This window comes from Equus przewalskii, chromosome 30 (genome assembly GCF_037783145.1).
Source record: "Equus przewalskii isolate Varuska chromosome 30, EquPr2, whole genome shotgun sequence".
NCBI lineage: Eukaryota > Metazoa > Chordata > Mammalia > Perissodactyla > Equidae > Equus > Equus przewalskii.
This window is the reverse complement of record NC_091860.1, coordinates 4,396,026-4,422,186: the sequence shown is the minus strand read 5'-3', so window position 1 is coordinate 4,422,186 and position 26,161 is coordinate 4,396,026. Positions and strand designations below refer to the sequence as shown.

Here is a 26,161-nt window from a genome sequence, read left to right as displayed (position 1 = left end):
TATCTACTGAGTCCAACTGGCCTAATGTGTCATTTAAGACTAATGTTTCCTTATAGATCTTCTGTTTGGCTGATCTGTCCATTGGTGTAAGTGGAGTCTTAAAGTCTCCTACTATTATTGTGTTTCTGTCTATTTCTCCTTTTATGTCTGTTAATAATTGCTTTATATATTTAGGTGCTCCTATGTTGAGTGCATAGATATTCACAAGTGTTATATCCTCCTGTGGGGTTGTTCCCTTTATCATTATGTAGTGCCCTTCTTTACCTCTTGTTACAGTTTTTGTTTTAGAGTCTATTTTGTGTGATATAAGTATTGTTACCCCAGCTTTCTTTTCATTGCCATTTGCATGTAGTATTTTTACCCATCCCTTCACTTTCAGTTTGTGAGTGTCTTTAGGTCTGAAGTGTGTCTCTTGTATGCAGCATATATATGGGTCTCGTTTTTTTGTCCAATCCACCACCCTATGCCTTTTGATTGGAACATTTAGTCCATTGACATTTCAAGTAGCTATTGATAAGAATGTCCTTATTGCCATTTTTTTCCTTTTGTTCTGGGTGTTTTAGTAGTTCTCTGTTCCTTTCTCCTTCTCTTGCTCTCCTCCCTTGTGGTTTGATGGCTTTCTTTAGTATTATGTTTGGGCTCCTTTGTCTTAATTTTTTGTGTATTTATTGCAGGTTTCTGGCTTGTGATTGCCATCACGTTCATATAGAATAACCTAGTTATATAGCAATCTATATTAAGTTGATGGTCTCTTTAGTTTGACCTCTTGCTAAAAGCTCTATTCTTTTACTCCTTGCCTCCTACATTTTATGTTTTTGATATCATATCTAACCTCCTTTTTTGTACATGTGTATCTGTTACCCTCTTATCATGGAAATGGATAATTTTAGAACTTTTGTCTTTTGATCTTCATATTAGCTTCATAGGTGGGTGATCTGCTACCTTTATTGAATATTTGGCTTTGCCAGTGATTTTGTTGCTTTTTTTCATAGTTTTCTTACTCCTATTTGTATTCTTCTCTTTTCCACTCAAATAAGTCCCTTTAGCATTTCTTCTAAAGCTGGCTACTTGGTGATCATCTCTTTTGTTTTTGCTTCTCTGGGAAACTTTTTACCTCTCCTTCCATTCTGAATGATAACCTTGCTGGGTAGAGTATTCTTGGCTGCAGGTTTTTTCCTTTCAGCACTTTAAATATATTGTGCCACTCCCTTCTAGCCTGTAAGGTTTCTGCTGAGAAGTCAGCCAATAGCCTATTGGATTTCCTTTGTATGTAACTTTCTGCCTTTCTCTTGCTGCTTTTAGGATTCTCTCTTTATCTTTAATCATTGACATTTTACTTATAATGTGTCTTGCTGTGGGCCTCTTTGGGTTTATCTTGTTTGGTGCTCTCTGTGCTTCCTGTAAGTGGATGTCTGTTCCCTTCCTTAGGTTAGGAAAGTTTCAGCTATTATTTCTTCAGGTAGATTCTCTGCCCCTTTGTCTCTCTCTTCAGGGGCTTACAATTGCTTCAGGCCTCCAGTTGGGTCCAATGGCTGCACCCAGTTGTTTCAGGCTTTGGAAGGTGGGGCTGATCCTCCATGTGGCTGTTGAGAAGCACAAGTCTGCTCCAACTGACCAGCCCCATTGCCCGCAGGGCCAAACACCCCATCAATGCAGTCTTACCCCATGTGTGTACCCCAACCCATGAAAGCAGACCCATTTGCCCAGCTGCAAAGGCCCCATTTGTTCCCCCAATTCAGGCCCTCCCCTCACAAATGCCCCACCCTACACTAGTGGATCCACTCACCCAACTGCAGAGGTTTTAGGCACTGCTTATGTGGGTCCATAAGCTGCCCAAAGGCTTGCTGTTGGTTGGGGTTAGTCCCTAGGATGGGCTTCCTACCCTGGCTAAGATGGATTATATTGGTGCTCTAGTAGATGGGGCAGATCTCTGAGCTAACAGGTGAGGGGAAGAACTCCAGTGGCTTCTGGCAGCCTCTGTGTCAGCATGCCTCTACTAGGTCATAATAATTGCTGCCACCAATGTCTCAGTCTGTGGAGAGGTCTCTCCTTCACTGAAATGCACCCAGAGCCTATCAGATGAGTCTCTTTTCAGCAAAGGACTTTGCACTTTTCTTTCTGGTGATTTTAGGTTGCTTTCTGAAATGGGTGAATTTCTGCATGGGCCCTTTAAGAGCAAACTTTTCTTTCCTCTTATGTCTAATAGCTTTTCTTGGGGGTGTTTCCCATTGTAGTTAATAGCCAGCAAAACCAGGTATTATGCCACTTGTCTCAGTTGTGCTAAGTCCGAAATCTGCTTATTGTGGTAATGCTCCCCAGCCCAGATCCCCCTCTCCTCCAGGGAAGGCTTCATATCTTAAGGCTGATCCTGGCTGGCCATGAAGTATTGCTGTTAGAGGGTGTCTTTTTTCTAGTTAGTTTATACCTAGTTAGTTTTCAGCTGTTTCTTAGGGGTAATTGTTCCAAGAGTAGTTGTAAATTCATTGTATCTGGGGGAGGAGGTGAGTTTAGAGTCTGCCAGTGCTGCCATCTTGAAACCGTCCCTCCACTTCCTCATTTTTAGAACACTTTTCCTTTGGCGTGTGAATCACGCTCTCCTGGCTATTGTTTCACCTTTTTGCTGTCTCCTTTCTAGAGTCAGCTTCTTTATCTAACCATTAAATGTTGGAAGGCCTCAAGATTTCATCTTTTGCCTCCTTTTTAACTCCAGACTTTCCCCTAGGCAATCTCATCCAGTTTTTCCTTTCAAGTATTACCTTTATACTGGTAATTTAGAAATGTACACCTTTGCTCAAAAACATCCTCTGAACTCTGGAAGTGTAGTTACCTACTAGACTATTTCACCTCAAACCCAATGGATCAAAATCAAGAATTTTTTACCCCTAAACTCATACCTTTTCCAGTGTTCCTTGTCTCAGTGAATGGTAGTACCATGTATTTAATTGGGTAGACCAGAAATGTGGTAATTTACCTTGACAACTCCATTCCATCTATTTTAATATTCAATCTATCCTGAGTCCTTTGGATTTTATGTCATAAATTGCTGTTAAATATGTCTGCTTTTCTCTGTAGCTACTGTTTACACTTTATTGACAGTTATCATGATCTCTAGTATGCCTGAAATCCTGATTTGTGCATTCAGAGTCACCAGAAGTAATCTTCAGTACACAACTAAACTTCTGATCTGGAGTTTCAAGTTTTTCCCTATTTAAACCCATAACTGCTTCTCTTGAATATTTCCTTAATTTGCTGTATCAGATACATTGCATAAGTGTTTGTATTATCTTCCGCCTTTTGAGGAGTGTTTCTCAAAGTATAATTGATGGATCATGTTTAAATATCACCCAGTGTATCATGTTTAAATATCACCCAAGATACCTGTTATAAATGCACACTTCAGATCTCTGAATAAGTTTTTACTGAATTAAAGGTTTTTTTGTGCATGTGTTTGTGTTAGGAATCTGCCTCTTTATCAGACTCCTTAGAGGTTTATTATTCACATTAACATTTGAGAATCTTGGAATAATCTTGTTTTTATTGTTGACACATTTTATTTTCAGCACATGATGGTGAGGTTAATGCCTGTGGTTATGTTGCATTAACAGAGATACAAAGATACATGCTGAAGTCTTCAGAATGTATGGTGAGCTGAACCAGAGAAATGTGGGATAAGTGTGTAGCCTATATGCTTCAGAGTTGTTCTCCTGGAACCTGTTCCCAGTTGGTCTCTTTGATGAAGTCTTATAGCTGATAGTCCCACTGTCTATTCCATATTCCTTTAGTTCTATGACATCATCTAGTCTCCTAGAAAGGACCTATGTTAAAATTTAATCTCTTTTGGGAAATATATCAGTTATGGTCTAATAAAGAGACAAACACCATACAGTAATTTGAATAAGGAAAGTTTCACATAAAGAATTATTATAACAGGAGAATACCTACTAAAAAGGTAAAGATAACTCTCAACAATAAAGGGGTAGAAGATCCAGAGAGTAGCGTCTACCTCTAGGATGGAAGCAGAGTACTCAAGGAAGGAACAAGTCTGAATACCCCCATCCTTTTCCTCCCCCTAAGCCAGGGCTAAGATCCAGACCTTGTGAAGAAGGAACAGTTGTCATCACTGTATGGCAGAGAAGTTTTTGGGGTGCCATGCTGGTAGAACCGGTACTCACTGGGGAGCTTCCCATGAGGGTGGTACTCTGGGAAGGCATCCTCTTTGGTGCTAGGAAAAGCCATCTTCCAGGAAGGTACTGTACCTCTTGGTAGCAAGCTGTTCACAAGGGTGCAAAGCTTCCCAAAGAGACGTTCTGCACTGGTGGATTTTGCTAAGAAGTTTTGGGAGAAGCAGGCCATGGGAGTGTGCCATGCTAGGGACCTTGCCAGGAAGCTACCCATGGGGGTAGTGCTGTTGAAACTTGCTGGATGTGAGAAATATTAGATATAGTGTGCACTTCCCTAGGATTAAGCAGAGAGTAATGATAGAACTAGGAAAGCTTCTTCATCCTTTAGTGTCTAGGACCCTCTACTGACAAAGGCTAACATGCAACCTGTCAAGAGAGAAATGTTCCACTACCATAAGCAAGACAGTACCGATGGATTTTTAGATGAGGGGCAATAAATTGATAACTGTGCGTGATTGCTACATCACTTTTTAGACTCAATTTATGATTGGTGTTTTTTGGTTTGGGATCTTGCCTTTGTCCACAGAGTCTCCATTCATCTCCTGCTTCCTTCCACCTGCTCTGCTTCCCCCAATCTCGCACTTCAGGCACATTGCCTAGTATTCACCTCCTGCTATTATATCCTAACCAATTCCAAGTAGCCATTACTAAAATGAAGTCTCTGTTTTAAATTCCCAGTGCTAGAATTTCTCTTTGCTAGTTCCTAGGACTATGTCTTGACTCATTTTTTTTCCAGCTTTCCCTCCCATCATAAGGGTTGGAGGTGTCCACATGTGTGGATCTGTGCTGTTCTCCTGTAAAAACTTCTTGACCTCAATTGCTGCTCTGCTTATTTATGTCTCCACATATTGGCTATTTCTAGTTTCTGTCATTGTGGTATCTTGAGCACTCATTCTTGCTGAACATTCTTTAAATAGTTATTGCGTAGAATACCAATTATGGTTTGTCATCTTATTCTGTGGATCTTACTGATTCTCCCAGCTGCTCATTACTCTGCAACTTGATCTATTCCAAAAGGCTTGAGACATCCCAGTGGGTCTCAGTCTTACCCATGCAGACTGAGGAATGCCAGCTCCATAGACCTTTATACATTAACTTCTGGGAGTTAGTAGAAGCTATTGTCCTTTGAGAGCAAATTACTATCTCTCCATAATTTGTCACAGTAAGAGTCTTTTTAGAAAGGATTTGGAGAAGTAATTACTTTAGAATTCGCTTGTAAATATTTTGAATTGCCTTTAAGTGATCCTGTTACAATTGTTATTAAAATTGCTTAAAATTCTTATATATTAGAATAGTAAACAGAATATTGGATTTGAGTTTTGACATGTAAAAGTCAACATTTAGCTATAATTATGTCCCTAGGTAATTGCTCGTATATTTGTAAAATATTAGTATTTGATTATAGCTATAGATAATAATATAAAAATTATTTAGATATGATAAGTGAAATGAAATGTCTTTGAGGTATGGGAGTAAAATGAGTATTTCCTAAGTAACTGGCTAATTTTATTATTTTAGATAAGTAAAGATCAAACTATTTCAGAAGCAGAGTTGCCAGCATCTGGCACAACAGTCACTTTAAGCATTGCACAACTAGTAAGCCAGGTGCAAAAACTTGAAGAACTGAAAAATCGCCTTAAACAGCAGTCTAAATACTCCTTAAAAACCATGTTGTCTAAACCCACGTAAGTAACATCTAAGACTTAATAGAATTAAAAACAGTAAGAATGGGTATATAATTAGTAACAAATGTAAGATAGTGGTTCAGATATTATACTATACATAGAACTTCTAAATCAAATTCAGTGGTCTAGTCAGCTTGTTCCTATCTGAAATTTTTAATAGTTTGAAATGACACTGTCTAATACAGTAGTCACTAGCCACATGTGGCTATTAAAATTCAGTTCAATTTAATTAAAAGACCAGTTTCTTAGTCACACTAACCTTATTTCAAGTGCTTAGTAGCCACGTGTGCCTGTTGTTAGAAGATTCTATTGGACATTGCTGGCTTTGAAATATCCAGCTTATAAGTTCTTCACTCAGTTTGATTAGGTAGCTTCTGTAGTAAATAGGAAACTATTTTAGGTATAATTAAATAGCTCATTGTTCATGAACATCATCATTAAAAGTTGCGGAAGGACAGGGATATGTTCCAAAGAATAATTTCCTACTTTTTAGTTGAGAAAAGCTGTTTTTGCTGGGTGAGAGGAAGGTTTAAATGATTACAATGATACTCCTATTATCTGTTGACACTCGTTTTTGATATTTGAGGTCTAGCTGTCTTGAAATTAAATAGATGAATAAATCATCATCATAGAATACCTTCAGTAATTTTTTTCCACCTCACATAGTTAGCATTTTTTTTTTTTTGCGGTGAGAACACTTCAGATCCACTCTGTTAGAAAATTTCAAGTATGCAATACGTTAGTATTATTAACTGTGAACATAATGTTGTACGTTAGCTCTCTAGAACATATTCAACTTATAACTGAAAGTTTGTACTCTTTGATAACATCTCCTCATTTTCCTAACCCCTCAGTCCCTGGGCAACCCCATTCTACTATTTGGTTCTAAGAGTTCAACTTTTTAAGATTCCACGTATAAGTGAGATCATACAGTATTTGTCTTTGTCTGCCTTACTTCACTTAGCATAATGTCCTCCAGGTTCATACATCTTATCACAAATGACAGTATTTGCTTCTTTTTTTATGGCTGAATAATATTCCATTAAGGAATGCAAACATGGGAGTGTAGATATCTCTTCAAAGAGAGTGATTTCATCTCCTTTGGGTAGATACCTGGAAGTGGGGTTGCTGGATCGTATGTTACTTCTATTTTTAATTTTTTGAGGAACTTCTATACTATCATCCATAATGGTCATATCAGTTTACATTTACACCAACAGTGTGCAAGTGTCCCTCTCTTCACTTCCTCACTACCACTTGCCTCTTGTCTTTTTGATAATAGCCATCCTAACAAGTGTGAGGTGATATCTCATTGTGGTTTTGATTTGCATTTCCTTAATGATTAGTGATGTGGAGCACCTTTTCATGTACCTGTTGGCCATTTGTATGTCTTTTTGGGAAAAGTGTCTATTCATGCCCGTTGCCAATTTTTTGATTGAGTTATTATTTTTGCCATTGATTTATATGAGCTCCTTATAAATTTTGGATATTAACCCTTTGTCAGATATATGGTTTGCAGATATTTTCTCCCATTCTGTAGGTTGGCTTTTCATTTTGTGGATATTTACTTCACTGTACAGGAACTTTTTTGTTTGACGCAATCCCATTTGTTTATTTTGCTTTGGTTGGTTGTGCTTTTGGTGTAATGTCCAAAATATCATTGTCAAGACCAATGCCAAAGAGCTTTTCCTGTGTTTTCTTCTAGGAGTTTCATAGGTTCAGGTCTTACATTTAAGTCTTTAATCCAGTTTGAGTTCATTTTTGTCTATGGTATAAGGTAATTGTCCCATTTCATTCTATTTCATGTAGATATCCTGTTTTTCCAGGACCATTTATTGAAGAGACTATCCTTTCCCCATTGTGTATTCTTGGTGCCCTTGTCAAAGATTAGTTGACCACATGCATGAGTTTATTTCTGGGCTCTTTGTTATGTTCCATTGGTCTGTGTGTCTGTTTTTTTTTCCTGAGGAAGATTTGCCCTGAGCTAACATCTGTGCCAGTCTTCCTCTACTTTATATGTGGAAGACTGCCACAGCATGGCTGCTGAGTGGAGTAGGTCCACCCTTGGGATCTGAACCAGAGAACCCGGGCAGCAGAAGCAGAGCACAGGGAACTTTAACTACTAGGCCATGGGGCCGGGCCCTGTGTGTCTATTTTTATGCTCGTATCATATTGTTTTGATTACCATAGTTTGAAATCAGGAAGTGTGATTCCTCTAGATTTGTTCTTCTTTCTCAAGATTTTATTGACTATTCAGGCTCTTTTCTGGTTCCACGTGAATTTTAGGCTTGTTTTTCTATTTCTCTGAAAACTGCCATTGGAATTTTGTAGAGATTGCATTGAATCTCTAGATCACTTTGGGTAGCATGGACATTTTTAACAATGCTAATTATTCCAATTCATGAACAGGATATCTTTCCATTTATTTGTATCTTCTTCATTTTCCTTCATCAATGTTCTGTAGTTTTTAGAGTACAGATCTTTCATCTCCTTGGTTAAATTTATTCCTAAGTATTTTATTCATTTTGATGCTGTTGTAAATGGGATAGTTTTCTTAATTTGTCTTTCTGATAGTTCATTGTTAGTGTATAGAAGCACAACTGATTTTTGTATATTGTTTTGTATCCTGCAACTTTAATGAATTCATTTATTAGTTCTAACAATGTTTTGGTGGAGTATTTAGGGTTTTCTATATATTAGATCATGTCATCTGCTAACAGAGACAGTTTTACTTCTTCCTTTCTACTTTGGATGCCTCTTATTTCTTTTCTTGCCTAAATTTTCTGGCTAGGACTTCCAGTACTATGTTGAATGAAAGTGGTGAGAGTGAGCCCCCTTCTCTTGTTCCTGATCTTAGAGGAAAAGCTTTAAGCTTTTCACCATTGAGTTGATGTTAGCTGTGGTTTGTCATATATGGCCTTGATTATGTTGAAGTACGATCCTTATATACCAATTTGTTGAGAGTTTTCATCAGGAAAGGATATGGAATTTTGTCAAATGCATTTTCTGCATTTATTGAGGTGATTATATGGTTTTTATCCTTCATTGGTTAATATGGTGTTTCACACTTGTTAATTTGCATATGTTGAATCATCATTACATCCCACTTGACAAATCCCATTTGATCATGGTGTATAATACTTTTAATGTGCTGTAGAGTTTGGTTTGTTAGTATTTTGTTGAGGATTTTTGCATCTGTGTTCATCAGGAATATTGGCTTGTAATTTTCTTGTAGTATCTTTATCTGGCTTTGGTATCAGGGTAATGCTGGCTTCATAAAATGAGTTTGGGAGTGTTCCTTCCTCTTCAGTGTTTTGGAAGAATTTGAGAGGGATTGGCATTAATTCTTTAAATGTTTTGTATGATTCACCTATGAAACCATTTGGTCCTGGGCTTTTCCTTATCAGGAGGTTTTTGATAACTGTTTCAATCTCCTCACTATAGGTCTGTTCAGATTTTTTATTTCTTCCTTGCTTAACCTTGGTGGGTTGTATGCTTATAGGGATTTATTCATTTCTTCTAGGTTATCCAATTTAGTGGTGTATAATGTTGATAGTAATCTCTTATGGTCCTTTGTATTTCTTAACATCAATTATAATGTCTCCTTTTTCATTTATAATTTTATTAATTTGAGTCTTCTCTCTTTTATTCTTGACTAGTCTAGCTAAAGATTTGTCAATTTTGTTTATATTTTCACAATACCAACTCTTAGTTTTGTTGATCTTTTCTATTATCTTTCTAGTCTCTATTTCATTTATTTTTGACCTGATCTTTATTATTTCCTTTTTCTGCTACTTGTGGGCTTAGTTTGTTGTTCTTTTCTAGTTCCTTGAGGCATAAGGTTCTTTATTTGAGCTTGCTCTTTTTTTCTGCTGAGGAAATTTGGCCTTGAGTTAACATCTGTGCCAATCTTCCTCTAGTTTGTATGTGGATTGCCACCACAGCATGGCTTGATGAGTAGTGTAGCTCCATGCCTGGGATCCAAACCTGTGAACCCCGGGCTGCCAAAATGGAGCATGCCGAACTTAACCACTACTCCACTGGGCCAGCCCCTCTTTCTTTTTTTCTTAATGTAGGTCTTTATTGTTATACACTTCTCTTTTAGAACTGCTTTTGCTGCATCCCATAAACTTTGGTATTTTGTGTTTTCATTTTCATTTGTCTCAAGATACTTTCTGATTTCTTTTTTGATTTCTCATTTGGTCCATTGGTTGTTTATGAGCATGTTGTCTAATATTTGTGAATTTTCGAGGTTTTTTTCTGTTATTGATTTCTAGTTTCCTACAAGTGTGATTGGAAAAGATACTTCTTATGATTTCAGTTTTCTTAGATTTGTTGACTTGTGTTTTGACTCACATGTGGTTTACCCTGGAGAATTTTCCATGTGTGCTTGAGAAGAATGTATATTCTGCTGCTGTTGGATAAAATGTTCTGTATATGTCTGTTAGGTCAATTTGGTCTATAATGTTTCAGGTTGGCTGTTACCTTATTGATTTCTGTCTTGAAGCTCTATCCACTGTTGAAAGTGGAGTGTTGAATTCCCTACTGTTATTGTATTTGCTGTCTATTTCTCCCTTCAGTTCAGTTAATATTTGCTTTACATATTTAGGTGCCTCAATGTTGGGTGCATGTATGTTTGCAATTGTTATATCACCTTAGTGAATTTACTCCTTTATTATTGTATAGTGACCTTCTTTGTCTCTTACAACCAGTCTTGACTGAAAGTATATTTGGCCTAATATAATTATAGCCACCCCTGCCGTCTTTTGGTTACCATTTGCGTGAAATATATTTTTCCATCCCTTCACTTTCAGCCTCTGTGTGTCCTTAAAGTTGAAGTGAGTCTTTTGTAGGCAGCATATTGTTGGATCCTTTTTAAAATTAATTCAATTAATTAATTGATCTATATCTTTGGATTAGAAAATTTAAACTATTTGCATTTAGAGTAATTACTGATGGATAAGGACTTACTGTTGTCATTTTGTTAATTGTTTTCTGACCGTTTTGTAGATCCATTGTTTCTTCCTCCCTTGCTGCCTTACTTTTGTGATTTGTTGATTTTTTTGTGGTGGTATGTTTTGATTCCTTTATCTTTTGTGTGTCTACTAGAAATTTCTTCCTTGTAGTTACAATAAGGTTTACATAAAACATCTTACAACAGTCTCTTTAAGCTGATAGCAACTGATGTAAAATCACTTTTGATTCTCTCCTCCACACCTTTTATGCTACTGATGTCACACTTTACATCTTTTTATTTTGTGTATCTGATAACAAGGTGTTATAGCTGTAGCTGTTTACAATACTTCTGTATTTTAACTTTTGTACTAGAGTTAAAAGTGATTTATACACCACCAATATAGTATTAGAGTATTCTGAATTTGATTATATATATATACCTTTACCCAGTGAGTTTTGTACTTTCATATGTTTTCATGTTGTTACTTAGCATTCTTTTGTTTCAAGTTGAAGAACTCTCTTTAGCATTCCTTGTAAGGCAGGTCTGGTGATGAGGAACTCACTCACCTTTGTTTGTCTGGGACTGCCTTCATTTCCTCTTCATTTCTGAAGGACAACTTGGCCTGGTATTGTATTCTTGATTGGAATTTTTTTCCAGCACTTTGAATATCATCCCACTCCCCCCTGGCCTGCTGGGTTTCTGCTGAGAAATCTGCTGATAGCTTTATGGGGATTTCCTTACATGTGTAGAGTCTCTTTTCTCTTGCTGCTTTCAAATTCTCTTTTTGTCTTTGACTTTTGAAGGTTTGACTATAATATATCTCAGGGTTATCTTCTTTGAGTTGATCTTGTTTGGGGTCCTTTGAGCTTCGTGCATCTGGATGTCCATATCCCTCCCAAGATTTGGGAAGTTTTTAGCTATTGTTTCTTTAAATAAGCTTTCTACTCCATTCTCACACTCTTCTTCTGGGATTTCCATAATGTGTATGTCTATCCATTTGATGGTGTCCCATAGGTCTTGTATACTTTCTTCACTTTTTTCATTTTGTTCCTTCCACTAACTGGCTAAGTTTAAATGACTTGTTTTTGTGTTCGCTGATTTTTTTGTGTGTGTGATTGAGTCTGCTGTTGATGCTGTCTATTGAATTTTTCAAGTCTATCATTCTCCAGCTCCAGGATTTCTGTTTGGTTCTTTTTTATGGTTTCTATTTCTCTATTACTCTTCTCACTTTGTTCATTCATTGTTTTCCTGATTTTGTTTAGTTGTCTATGTTCTCTTGTATCTATTGGGCATTTTTAATAGATTATTTTGAAGAATATATTTAAATAATTCTTTGTCAGGAAATTCATATCTCTCTAGTTTTTTTGTATATATATGAAGAATGTTGGCCCTGAGCTAGCATCCATTGCCAGTCTTCCTCTTTTTGCTTGAGAAAGATTGTTGCTAAGCTAACATCTGTGCCAATCCCCCTCTGTTTTATCTGCGCTGCTGTCACAGCATGGCTGGATGAGCAGTGCTAGGTCTGTGCCCAGGATCTGAACCCATGAACCCTGGGCTGCCAAAGTGGAGTGTGTGAACTTAATCACTATGCCACTGGGCCAGCCCCATAGATCTCTTGTTTTGGGGGGTTAGTTATTAGAGCTGTATTAACTTCTTTGGTGGCATTATGGTTGTCTTATTCTTGTGATTTGTGTAGCCTTGTGTTGTTGTCTGTGTATTTGAAAGAGCAAACACATCTGCAGTCTTTAAAAACTGGTTTTGACAGGTAAAGACCTTCTCTTCTCAGGGCCTTGGCTGATGCTATTGTCTCAGGGATTACTGTCAAGTGAAGTTGGAGCTGAGTCATGTGGCTGCTGCTGGGTCTGCAGTGGGGTCCATGGTTGGTAGACCTGTTACCAGGGGCTCAGGTGGGGCGTGGATTGTGTCTGGTCTTTGGGTAGATGGAGCTTCCTTCTGCACTTTGGTCAGTAGGGCTGGCTCTGGGAAAAGGGTCCACTTCAGAATCTGCAGATGATGGGCCTGTTACCCAATGTAGTTCTCTCCAAGCGTAGTTCTGTCTGGATTCCTGTACTCCCAGGAGGTCATTGGGCAGATCCTTGGTTGGGCAGAATTGGCCCTGGTATACAGCTAAAAGGGCCTAAAACTGAGTCACAGGGCTGGTTGAGGGTCCACAGTTGATACTGAGGTCTGTAGGCCTGCCTCTGGGGATACAGATAGGTGCATTTCCTGGTGGGTCCCAGGGCAGGCAGAACTTCTCCCTGACTGTGGCTGTACTGGGCTGGAGCTGAGTTATGGGGCCACTTCAAGATCTAGAGTCAGACTGAGGTTGGCAGGCCTGTTACCAGGGGAGGGTTGGGTGTGACTCCCACTGGGTACCTTGGTGAATGGTGCTTGCAGTAGGACCAACGCCAAATGTGGTTATAGCTGAGTTCACAGAGGGGCAGTACTATTTCTGGGTCTGAAGCTGCGTCCACAGCCAGCAAAACTACCACTTCTACACCAGCCTGCCTTCCCAAAATGGCCCTCCTGGATCTTGGGCTCCATGGTGTTTTCATAATCTCCCACCTGGGTCCCGCAGCTCTCACAAAGGCACTTCTGTCTGTGGATGGCTGTTAAATTATTGTTGCTGGAGGGCAGTATGTGTGTGGGACCTCCTATTCTACCATCTTCCTGATATCACTTCTTTAGTGATTGTTTTGGGAGGTGGGAATGGTGGTAGGTAAAAGACAGTTTGAATAAGCTACACATAGATTTCTTACTTCATTTCCATGGTCTGTTATATTTGATGAATGACATAAATACTAACCATTTTCATGTTAGCACACTCTGATTATCCTCTTACTTCACCAACTGCTTTATTTTTTCAGAGCAGATTTAGGTTCACAGCAAAAATGAGGGAAATGCACAGAGATTTTCCATATGCCACCTGCCCCCACACATATGTAGTCTCCCCCATTATCAACATTCTACACCAGACATTTGTTACAGTTGATAAACCTACATTGACACATCATAATCACCCAAAGTCCATAGTTAACATCATAGTTCACTCTTCATGTTATACATTCTGTGTGTTTGACAAATTTATAATTACATGCATCCATCATTATGGTATTGTACAGAGTATTTTTTACTTCCCTAAAAATCCTCTGTGCCCACCTATTTATCCCTCCCCTCACACCTCAACACATGGCAACCACTGATTTACTGTCTATATAGTTTTACCTTTTCCAGAATATAATATGGTTGGAATCATACAGTGTGTAGCCTTTTTAGATTGGCTTCCATCATTTAGTAATACACATTTAAGGTTCCTCCAAGTCCTTTCATGGTGTGAGTTCATTTCTTTTTAGTGTTGAGTAGTATTCCATTTTCTGGACATACCACAGTTTATTTATGCATTCACCCACTGAAAGATACCTTGGCTGCTTCCAAGTTTTGGCAGTTGTGTATAAAGCTGCATCTGTGTGTAGGTTTTTGTGTGGATAAAAGTTTTCAACTCCTTTGGGTAAATATTCAGGAGCACAATTGCTGGATCATAAGGTATGTTTAATTTTGAAAGAAACTGCCAAATTTTCTTGCAAAGGGTCTATATTATTTTGTATTCCCATAAGCAGTGAATGATAATTCATATTGCTCCACATCCTCACCACCCTTTGGTATTATCAGTATTCCAGATGTGGCCATTCTAATAAGTGTGTTGTGGTGTCTTGTTGTTGTTTTAGTTTGCATTTCTCTGATGACATATGATGGGGAGCAGCTTTTCATATGCTTATTTGCTATCTATATATCTTATTTGCTGAGGTGTATGTTAAGGTCTTTGGTCCAGTTTTTAATCAGGTTGTTTGTTTTCTTATTGTTGCATTTTAAATGTTCTTTGTATATTTTGGATAATAGTCTTTTCATCAGATATGTCTTTTGAAAATATTTTCCCTGTCTGTGGCTTGTCTTCTCATTCTCTTTATATTGTCTTTCACAGAGTAGAACTTTTTAATGAAGTCCATTATTTCTTTCATGAATTGTGCCTTTGATGTTGTATGTAAAAAGTCATACCCAAGGTCACATAGGCTTTCTCCTGTGCTGCCTTCTAAGAGTTTTATAGTTTTGGGTTTTACATTTAGATCTGTGGTCCATATTGAGTTAATTTTTGGGAAGGGTGTAAGGTATTTTCTGGATTAATTTTTTTGCATAAGGATGTCCAATTGTTCCAGCACCATTTGTTGAAGAGACTGTCTTTTCTCCATTGTGTTGCCTTTCTCCTTTGACAAAAATCAGTTGACTATATTTATGTGGGTCTATTTCTGGGCTCTCTATTCTATTTCAGTGATCTGTTGGTCTACTCTTTTGCCAATACCACACTGTCTTGATTACTAAAGCTTTATGGTAAATCTTGAAGTTGGAAATTGTCATTCATCCAACTTTGTTCTTCAATATTGTGTTGGCTATTCTGGGTCTTTTGCCTCTCCATATAAACTTTAGAATTAGTTTGTCAATATCCACAAAATAATTTGCTGGGATTTTGATTGAGATTGCATTGAATCTATAGATAAAGTTGGAAAGAACTGTCATCTTTCTATCTATGAACATGGAATATCTTTCCCTTCATCTAGTTCTTTGATTTCATTCATCAGAGTTTTGTAGTTTTCCTCCTATAGATCTTGTACGTATTTTGTTAGATTTATACATATTTTATTTTTTTAATATTTCTTATTATATTGGATATTTCCACTTGGATATTTTGCTGTCATCTCAAGAATTCCAAATCACATCTCGTTCTGGTTTTTTTTGGTGCTGTATTCTTTCTCCAGTCACCCATCGATCCATTATTATTCCCTTTTCATAAAACTCCATTTTAAATCAGATACTAAAATTTTTCTTCAGAATTTATTTTCTTTTCATCCTTGAAGTTGTTATCTTAGTTCAGACTCTTTTCGTTTAAAGGTAAATCATTTAAATTGCCTACCAGCTAGTCCTCCAGTCATTAGTCTTTTCCTCTCTCTGTTCCATTCTGCCTCTATAATTACACTAGAATTTTTTTCTAAAAATAAAATTTTGGGGACCAGTGGGGAGCTGAGCCTCCACACCCATGTACATCAATGAGATGGTAGGAGATGGGGTTCAGCACTCCGCTCACCCTTCCATCCCCTAATATCTCCACTGAACTTCCACTTACATCCTGCAGTAACAAAGTGATGTCAGCTAACTCTCCACCCACCCTCCCTGGTGTCAGTGTAGGCCACTGGGATGCTGAGGTCACACTCCCATTTGAAGAAAATTAGGCAGTGAAAGTCAGTGCCCTACTTTTGCCAGGAAGGTGTGAGCAGGGCCCAGTGAAAAGTTGAATCTACACACTCAGCTGATTCTCTCACTATACCCCAATAGAGGACTGCCTGATTTTAAAAAAGTCTAAATATAATGCAGAGTCTCATATCCAAAATGTACAGGATACAATAGAAAAAGTTGTCATAGCAAAAATAAGGAAAATCACAACTTGAATGAGAAAAGACAATCAACAGATGATAACATCAAGGTGAACCTGATGTTGGAATTATCTGACAAGAACTTTATTTATTTATTTATTTTGATTGTGGTAACATTGGTTTATAACATTCCATAAATTTCAGGTGTATATCATTTTATTTCAATTTATGTGTAGATCATACCATGTTCACCACCCAAAGACTAATTACAGTCCATCACCACACACATGTGCCTAATCACTCCTTTCACCCTCCTCCTTCCCCACTTCCCCTCTGATAACCACCAATCCAATCTCTGTCTATATGTGATTGTTTCTTGTTGTTTTCCTTCTACTTATGAGTGAGATAATATGGTCTGAAAAGGACTTCAAATCAGTAATCACCAAAGTACTTTAATGGGCAATTATGAATTTTCTTGAAACAAATGAAAAAATAGAAAATTTCAGCAAAGAAAAACAAGTTATAAAATAAATCCAAGTGGAAATTATAGAAGTGAAAAATACAGTGACCAAAATAAAAAACTCTTTGGAGATTGTTGGAGATTATAGTGAACTTGAGGATTGATCAATTGAATTTACTCAATCTGAACAGCACAAAGAAAATAGGCTGAAAACACAACAGTTTTAGGGACTTCTAGGATGACAACAAAAGAGCTAATGATGATATCATCAGTATCCTAGATCAAGAGGAGCTAGAGAGTAGGACTGAATAAAATATTCAAAGAAAGTAATGGTTAAAGCTTCCCTATTTGGTGAGAGACAGAAAATTACAGATTCAAGTTTAGTGAGTTCCAAGGAGGATAAATGCAGAGTCCACATGAAGACAAGTTTCATAATTGAATTTCTGAAAACTAAAGATCAAAAAAAATCTTGAAAGTAGCTAGAAAGAAATTTCACATTATTACAGAGGAACACCAGTTAGAATGATACTGATTTCTCATGTGACATCATGGAGGAATAAGTGGCAAAAAATTTACAAGTACTGAAAGAAAATAACTGTCAACTGGAAATTCTATATTTATAGGTAAATATCCTTTAGGAATGAGGGGAAATAAAGATATTCTGAGATAAAGGAAAATTAGAGAATTTGTCATTAACAAGCCTACCCTTTACCGATCAAAGTGGTAAAACATTTATATCAGTAGACTAAATTACATATGTATATTCTAATACCTAGAAGAACCACTAAAAAGAATCATACTGTTTTTATATACTCAAAACCACTACAAAGAAAGAAAAAATGGAAACCTGAAAATGTTACGCAACCTATAAAAGGTAAGAAAAGGGAAAGAGAGGAGTGAGCAATAGAAGAAATGAAGATAAAACAAATAATAAAAAGGCAGACTTGAGCCGTAACATACGAATAGTTACTTTAAATGTAAGTAGTCTAAATGCACCAATTCAAAGACAGAAATTAGCAGAGTGGGTGAAAAAACATGATCCAAAAATATGCTATCTACAAGAATCTTACTTCACATAGAACAACATAGATAGGTGGAAAGTAAAAGGATTAAAAAAAGACATGTCACACAAATATTAATTTAGAAAAGAAATGGCTTAATACTAGCAGATAAAGTAGACTTCAGAGCAAATAAAATTACTAGAGACAAAGAGAGACATTACATAATGATAAAAAGATCCATCCATCAGGAAGACATGATGATCCTAAATGTATATACACCAAATAACAGTCTCAAAATACAAGAAACAAAAAGTGATAGAGGTAAAAGGAGAAATAGACAAATCCAAAATTATACTTGGAATTCCAACACTTCACTCTCAGCAATTAATAGAACTACTAGGCAGAAAATAAGTAAGGATATAAAAGACCCAAATAATACAGTCAACCAATGGAATTAAATTGACATATGTAAAACATGTCAGACAACAACAGCAGAATACATTTTTTTCAAGTGCTCATGGAATATTCACCAAGATAGACCATTTTCTGGGCCATAAAACAAACCTCAAACAATTTAAAAGAATTGAAATCGTACAGAGGATATTCTCTGACTGCAGTAGAATTAAACTGGAAATCAGTAACAGAAACACAATAAGAAAATTTCCAAACAGTTGGAAATTAAACACGTGTATCTAAATAAATCATTGGTCAAATAGGAAATCTCAAAGGAAATTAAAAAAATTCATGAGTGAATGAAGATGAAAGTACAACATATCAAAATATATGAGATGCAGCTAAAGCATTGCTGAAAGTGAAATTATAGCACTAATGCTTACATTAGAAAAGAGTAAAACTCAAATCCATAATGTATTTCCTGTATCAAAAAAGTAGAAAAAGAAGAGCAAAATAAACCTTAAGTAAGCAGAAGGAAGCAAATAATAAAGATAAGAGCAGAATCAATGAAATTGAAAAGAAGAAACACTAGGAAATAGTGGGAAAAAAAGATTAAAAAACCAATAAAATTGATTTGCCTTTTGCAGTACTGACAAGGATAAAGAGAAAGTTACTAACAGCCAATATCAGGAATGAAATGAGTTATCACTACAGATTATGCAGCTACTTAAAGGATAATAAGGCAATACTATGAATAACTTTATACTAATAATTCAATAACTTAGGAGAAATGTACCAATTACCTCCAAACCACAAGGTACCAAACTAAAGATGAAATAGATAATCTGAAAGGTGTCAAGATGATGGCATAGGTAGACTCTGAACTCACCTCCTCTCATGGACACAATGAATTTACAACTACTCTTGGAACGATTACCCCTAAGAGGGAACTGAAAACTGGATAAAAAGAAACCCCACAATAAGGGACAGTGCTCATTAAAGTAGAAGAGGCAGAAATTCCTTTCTGTAAAGAAAAATGCCAGCCAGGAGCAGCCTTAAGGTACAAAGCCTTCCCTGGAGGAGTGAGACATCTGGACAGGGGAATGGTACCACAATAAGCAGCTTTTGGACTCATTACAACTGATATAAGTGTCATAATACCTGGCTTTGCTGGATGTTAACTACAATGAGAATGTCCCCAGAAAAGCTATCAGACATAGGCAAAAAAAGCCTGCTTTTAAAGGACCCATGCACAAATTCACCCATTTCAGAAAACAACCTAAAATCACCAGAAATAAAGGTGCACAGTCCTTTGGTGAAAAGAGACTCACTTGATCGCCTCTGGGTGCATCTTGGTGAGAGGTGAGATCTCTCCAGGGACTGAGACATTGGCAGCAGCCATTATTGTGACCTAGTAATGGTATGCTGACAGAGATGCTGGGAGAAGCCATTGGAGTTCTTCCCCTGGCCTATTAGCACAGGGGTCTGGCCTACTCACTGGAGCACTGATTTATTCTAGCTCAGCCAGGGCAGATGGCCTGCCATAGGAACTGGCCCCACCCAACAGCAAGCCCTCAGGCAACTTGTGAGCCCACATATGTGGGATCCTTGGAACCTCTGCAGGTGGGTGAATGGATCTGCCTCTGCACTGCAGGCTGTGCATGAGGGGCTGGCCTGCATTGGTGGAGTGTGTGGGGCCTGTGCAGTAGGGCCATGGGTCCACTTCAGTGGGTTGGGGCATGTGCATAGGGCAGGACTGTGTTGATGGGTTGTGTGGCCATCTGGGTGATGGGACTTATCAGCTACAGAGACTGGTGCTTCTCAAACAGCCACATAAGTGCTTGGCCCCAACTTCACATACTGAAATAATTGGGTGCTCCGATGCTGGTGGTGGGCCCCCTCAGCTGCAACCCTGTGAGAGTTGGTAATTGCCTTGCAGGCTGGAGACATACAGCAATTGTAAGCCCCTTAACCTAGCATCCAGCCATGCTCAGGGTCTGCTCACTTAATAGAAAAGTTGCAACAAGGATGTACTATTTGACCTTGCAGTGAACAGTGCTGGGGCTCCCTACACCCAATAAAGTGACTGAAAGAATCAGCAGGAACACACAGCTGAGCATTACAACCTGCTGGCCAGGGGAACAGCCAAGCCTCCCTGGGCACCTGCAGCAAGAGCAAAAATGCCATAACAGAAGAACACACATAGCCCACACAGGCAATCGTCCTGGAACATTTGGAACTGGTGATGAGAGGAAAGCACACTGCTAGGCCACATAGGACATCTCTTACATAAAACCAACTCTCCAAGGTGGGGAGACATAACTGACCTACCTAATACATAGATATAAGCGGAGGGAAAGAGGCAAAGTGAGGAGACCAAAAATGCATTCCAAGAAAGGGAACAGGATAAAACCCCAGAAAAAGAACTAAATGAAACAGAAATAAACAATTGACCCAACAAAATGTTCAAAGAGTCAAAAGGATGCTCACTGATCTTGGGAGAAGGATGAATGAACTCAGTGAGAACATTAAGAAAGAATTGGAAAATATCAAAAAGAATCAATCATAAATGAAGAATACAATCCTGGAAATGTAAAATTCACTACAGGAACTCAATAGGAGAGACAATGATACACAAGAATAGATCAGCGAGCTGGATGAAAGACTAGAAGAAGTGACCCAAGCTGAACAAATAAAAGAAAAAAGAATTAAAAAGAACAAGGACAGTCTAAGGGACCTCTGGGACAACATCAGATGCACTAACATCCATATTATGAGTGTCCCAGAAGGAGAAGAGACAAAGGGGCAGAGAATCTACCTGAAGAAATAATAGCTGAAACTTTCCTAACCTAAGGAAGGGAACAGACATCCACTTACAGGAAGCACAGAGAGCACCAAACAAGATAAACCCAAAGAGGCCCACAGCAAGACACATTATAAGTAAAATGTCAATGATTAAAGATAAAGAGAGAATCCTAAAAGCAGCAAGAGAAAGGCAGAAAGTTACATACAAAGGAAATCCAATAGGCTATTGGCTGACTTCTCAGCAGAAACGTTACAGGCTAGAAGGGAGTGGCACAATATATTTAAAGTGCTGAAAGGAAAAAACCTGCAGCCAAGAATACTCTACCCAGCAAGGTTATCATTCAGAATGGAAGGAGAGGTAAAAAGTTTCCCAGAGAAGCAAAAACAAAAGAGATGATCACCAAGTAGCCAGCTTTAGAAGAAATGCTAAAGGGACTTATTTGAGTGGAAAAGAGAAGAATACAAATAGGAGTAAGAAAACTATGAAAAAAAGCAACAAAATCACTGGCAAAGCCAAATATTCAATAAAGGTAGCAGATCACCCACCTATGAAGCTAATATGAAGATCAAAAGACAAAAGTTCTAAAATTATCCATTTCCATGATAAGAGGGTAACAGATACACATGTACAAAAAAGGAGGTTAGATATGATATCAAAAACATAAAATGTAGGAGGCAAGGAGTAAAAGAATAGAGCTTTTAGCAAGAGGTCAAACTAAAGAGACCATCAACTTAATATAGATTGCTATATAACTAGGTTATTCTATATGAACGTGATGGCAATCACAAGCCAGAAACCTGCAATAAATACACAAAAAATTAAGACAAAGGAGCCCAAACATAATACTAAAGAAAGCCATCAAACCACAAGGGAGGAGAGCAAGAGAAGGAGAAAGGAACAGAGAACTACTAAAACACCCAGAACAAAAGGAAAAAAATGGCAATAAGGACATTCTTATCAATAGCTACTTGAAATGTCAATGGACTAAATGTTCCAATCAAAAGGCATAGGGTGGTGGATTGGACAAAAAAACGAGACCCATATATATGCTGCATACAAGAGACACACTTCAGACCTAAAGACACTCACAAACTGAAAGTGAAGGGATGGGTAAAAATACTACATGCAAATGGCAATGAAAAGAAAGCTGGGGTAACAATACTTATATCACACAAAATAGACTCTAAAACAAAAACTGTAACAAGAGGTAAAGAAGGGCACTACATAATGATAAAGGGAACAACCCCACAGGAGGATATAACACTTGTGAATATCTATGCACTCAACATAGGAGCACCTAAATATATAAAGCAATTATTAACAGACATAAAAGGAGAAATAGACAGAAACACAATAATAGTAGGAGACTTTAAGACTCCACTTACACCAATGGACAGATCAGCCAAACAGAAGATCTATAAGGAAACATTAGTCTTAAATGACACATTAGGCCAGTTGGACTCAGTAGATATATACAGAACGTTCTATCCAAAAACTGGAGAATACACTTCTTTTCAAATGCAAATGGACCATTCTACAAAATAGGTCACATATTAGACCACAAAACACGTCTCAATAAATTTAAGAAGATTGACATAATACCAAGTATCTTTTCTGGCCACAAAGGTATGAAACTAGAAATCAACTGCTGGAAGAAAATTAGAAAAGCCACAAATATGTGGAGATGGAAAAAAAATGCTACCGAACAATGATTGGGTCAATGAAGAAATCAAAAGTGAAACCAAAAGTACCTGGAGAAAAATGAAAAGGAAAATACGACATGCCGATATTTATGGGATGTAGCAAACGTGGTGGTTCTAAAGGGAAAGTTTATAGCAATGCAGACCTACCACCTCAGCAAACAAGAAAAATCTCAAATAAACAATCTAACAGTGCATGTAAAGGAACTGCAAAAAGAAGAGCAAACAACGCCCAAAATCAGTAGAAGGAAGGAAATAATAAGAATCACGTCAGAAATAAATGAAATAGAGACTTAGAAAAACATAGAAAGAAATCAATGAAGTGAAGAGTTGGTTCTTTGAAAAGATAAACAACATTGGCAAACCTTTAGCTAGACCCACCAAGAAATAAAGAGAGAATTCTCAAATGAATAAAATCAGAAATGAAAGAGGAGAAATTACAACAGATCTCAGAAATATAAAAGATCATAAGAGAATACTACAAAAAGCTATACGCCAACATATTGGATAAATTCCTAGAATTATACAACCTTCCAAATCTGAGTCAAGAACAAATAGAGAATTTGAATAAACCAATCACCAGTAAAGATATCAAAACAGTATTCAAAAACCTCCCTCAAAATAAAAGTCCAGGACCAGATGGTTTCCCTAGAGAATTCTACCAAACATTCAAAGAAAACTTAATACCTATCCTTCTCGTAGTCTTCCAAAAAATTGAAGAGGAGGGGTGGCTTCCTAACTCATTCTATGAAGCCAACATTACCTTGATACCCAAACTGGACACGGAAAACAAGAAAATTACAGGCCAGTATCACTGATGAGCATTGATGCAAAAATTCTCAACAAAATACTAGCAAATCAAATACAATACATTAAAAAGATCATCCACCATGATCAAATGGAATTTATTCCAGGGATGCAGGGATAGGTCGACATCTGCAAATCAATCAACATGAAACACCACTTTAAGAAAATGAAGAATAAAATCACAGGAGCATCTCAATATATGTAGAGAAAGCATTTGACAAGATACAGCATATATTTGTGTTAAATACCCTGAATATAGAAGTAAAGTACCTTATCATAATGAAGGCCATATATGACAAACCCACAGCTAATATTCTCAGTGGAGGAAAACTGAAAGCTCTCCCTCTTAAGGACAGGAACCAGAGAAGGATGCCCACTTTCACCACTCTTATTTAACATAGTATTGGAAGTCCTATCCAGAGCAATCAGGCAAGAAAAAGAAATAAAAGGGATTCAAATTGGAAAGGAAGAAGTGAAGCTGTCAATATTTGCAGATGACATAATTTTATATATAGGAAACCCTAAGGAATACACCAAGCACAACTAGAAGGACCTACTACTAGAATATACAACTTTGTACTAGGGGGCTTTGGGGAGGAGAAGAAGAAGAAGAAGAAGGAGAAGGAGAAGAAGGAGAAGATTGGCAACATATGTTGGCTCAGGTGCCAATCTTTAAAAAAAAGTTAAAAAAAGAGAATCCACCAAAAAACTTTTAGAAATAATACAGTAATACAGTAATGTTGCAGGATACAAAAATCAGTTGCGTTTCTATACACTTAGAAGAAATTAACAGGGAGAGAAATTAAGAATACAATCCCATTTACAATTGCAACAAAAAGATAAAATATCTAGGAATAAACTTAAGCAAGAAATTGAAAAATCTATACTATAAAAACTATAGAACATTATTGAAACAAACATAAGAAGACACAAAGAAATGGAAAGATATTCTGTGCTCTTGGATTGGGAGAATTAACATAGTTAAAATGTCCATACTTCCAAAGCAATCTATAGATTCAATGCAATCGTTATCAAAGTTCCAATGACAGTATTCACAGAAATAGAACAAAGAATCCTAAAATTTGTGTGGAACAACAAATGATCCCAAACAGCCAAAGGCATCCTGAGAAAAAAGAGCAAAGCTGGAGGTATCACACTCTGTGACTTCAAAATATACTACAAAGCTATAGTAATCAAAACAGCATGGTACTGGCACAAAAATAGACACACAGATCAATGGAACAGAATTGAGAGCCTAGACATAAACCTACACATCTATGGACAGCTAATTTTCAACAAAGGATCCAAGAACCATACAGTGGAGAAAGGAAAGTCTCTTCAATAAATGGTGTTGGGAAAACTGGACAGCAACATGTAAAAGAATGAAAATAAGCCGTTATCTTACACCATACACAAAAATTAACTCAATGGATTAAAGACCAGAAACCATGAAACTTCTAGAAGAAAACATAAGCATTATGCTCTCTGACATCGGTCTTAGCACTATGTTTTCAAGTACGATGTCTGACCAGGCAAAGGAAACAACGGAAAAAAATAAACAGTTGGGACTACATCAAGTTAAAAAGCTTCTGCACAGCAAAGGAAACCACTAACAAAACAAAAAGACAACCTAATGATTGGGAGAAGATATTTGCAAACCATATATTCGATAAGGGGTTAATATTCCAAAGTATTTAAAGGGCTTATATATCTCAACAACAGAAACAGTAAGAACCCAATTAAAAACTGGGCAAAAGATCTGAACAGACATTTATCCAAAGAAGATATACAGTTTTCCAACAGGTACATGAAATGATGTTCAGCATCATTAGTTATCATGAAATGCAAACCAAAACTACAATGAGATATCACCTCATGCATGTCAGAATGCCTATAATTAACAAGACAGGAAATAATAAGTGTTGGAGAGGATGTGGAGAAAATAGAACTCTTACACTGCTGGTGGGAGTGAAAACTGTTGTATCCACTATGGAAAAACAGTATGGAGAGTCCTCAAAAAATTAAGAATAGAACTACTATACAATCCAGCTATTCCACTGCTGGGTATTTATCCAAAGAAGATGAAAACACAAATGTGTAAAGACATATGCTCCCCTATGTCGATTGCAGCATTATTCACAATAGCCAAGACTTGGAAGCAATGTAGGTGCCCATCAAGGGATGAATGGATAAAGAAGATGTGGTATATATACACAATGGAATACTATTCAACCATAAAAAAGGATGAAATCTGGCCATCTCTGGCAACATAGATTGACCTTGAGGGTATTATGTTAAGTGAAATAAGTCAGAGGGGGAAAGTCAAATACCTTATGATCTCACTCCTAAATGAAGATAAAAACAACGACAAACAAACAGAGACAGAGATTGGAGTGGTGGTTACCAGAGGGGAATGGCGGTAGTAGGAGGGTGAAAGAAGTGATTAGGCATATGTGTATGGTGATGGATTGTAATTAGTCTTTGGGTGGTGAACATGATGTAATCTACATAGGATTTGAAATATAATGATGTACACTTGAAATTTATATAATGTTATAAACCAATGTTACCACAATACAAAAAAAGAAAGGAAATAGGTAATCTGACTCTATAACCATTAAAGAAATTAAATTCATAATTAAAATTTTGAAAAAGGAATGTCCATGCCCAGATGGTTTTGCTGTAGAATTCTACCAACCATTTAAAGAATAATTAACACTAATTTTACACAATGTCTTCTAGAAAGTAAAA

The 26,161-nt window shown here is 37.1% G+C and overlaps 1 protein-coding gene across 23 annotated transcripts in view; it reads left to right on the top strand.

Annotated features, from left to right (window-relative positions):
- The window catches only part of CCDC7 (coiled-coil domain containing 7), a 463,736-nt gene that overhangs the window by 41,095 nt on the left and 396,480 nt on the right, over positions 1-26,161 (top strand). For 20 of the 23 annotated variants that reach the window (XM_070601703.1, XM_070601701.1, XM_070601699.1 and 17 more), the window contains one exon: positions 5,700-5,866. The exons of the other annotated variants lie outside the window; for them this stretch is intronic. In XM_070601703.1, coding sequence (XP_070457804.1) covers positions 5,700-5,866 — 167 coding nt within the window. The remainder of the gene's footprint in view (positions 1-5,699; positions 5,867-26,161) is intronic. 23 annotated transcript variants of the gene reach the window in all.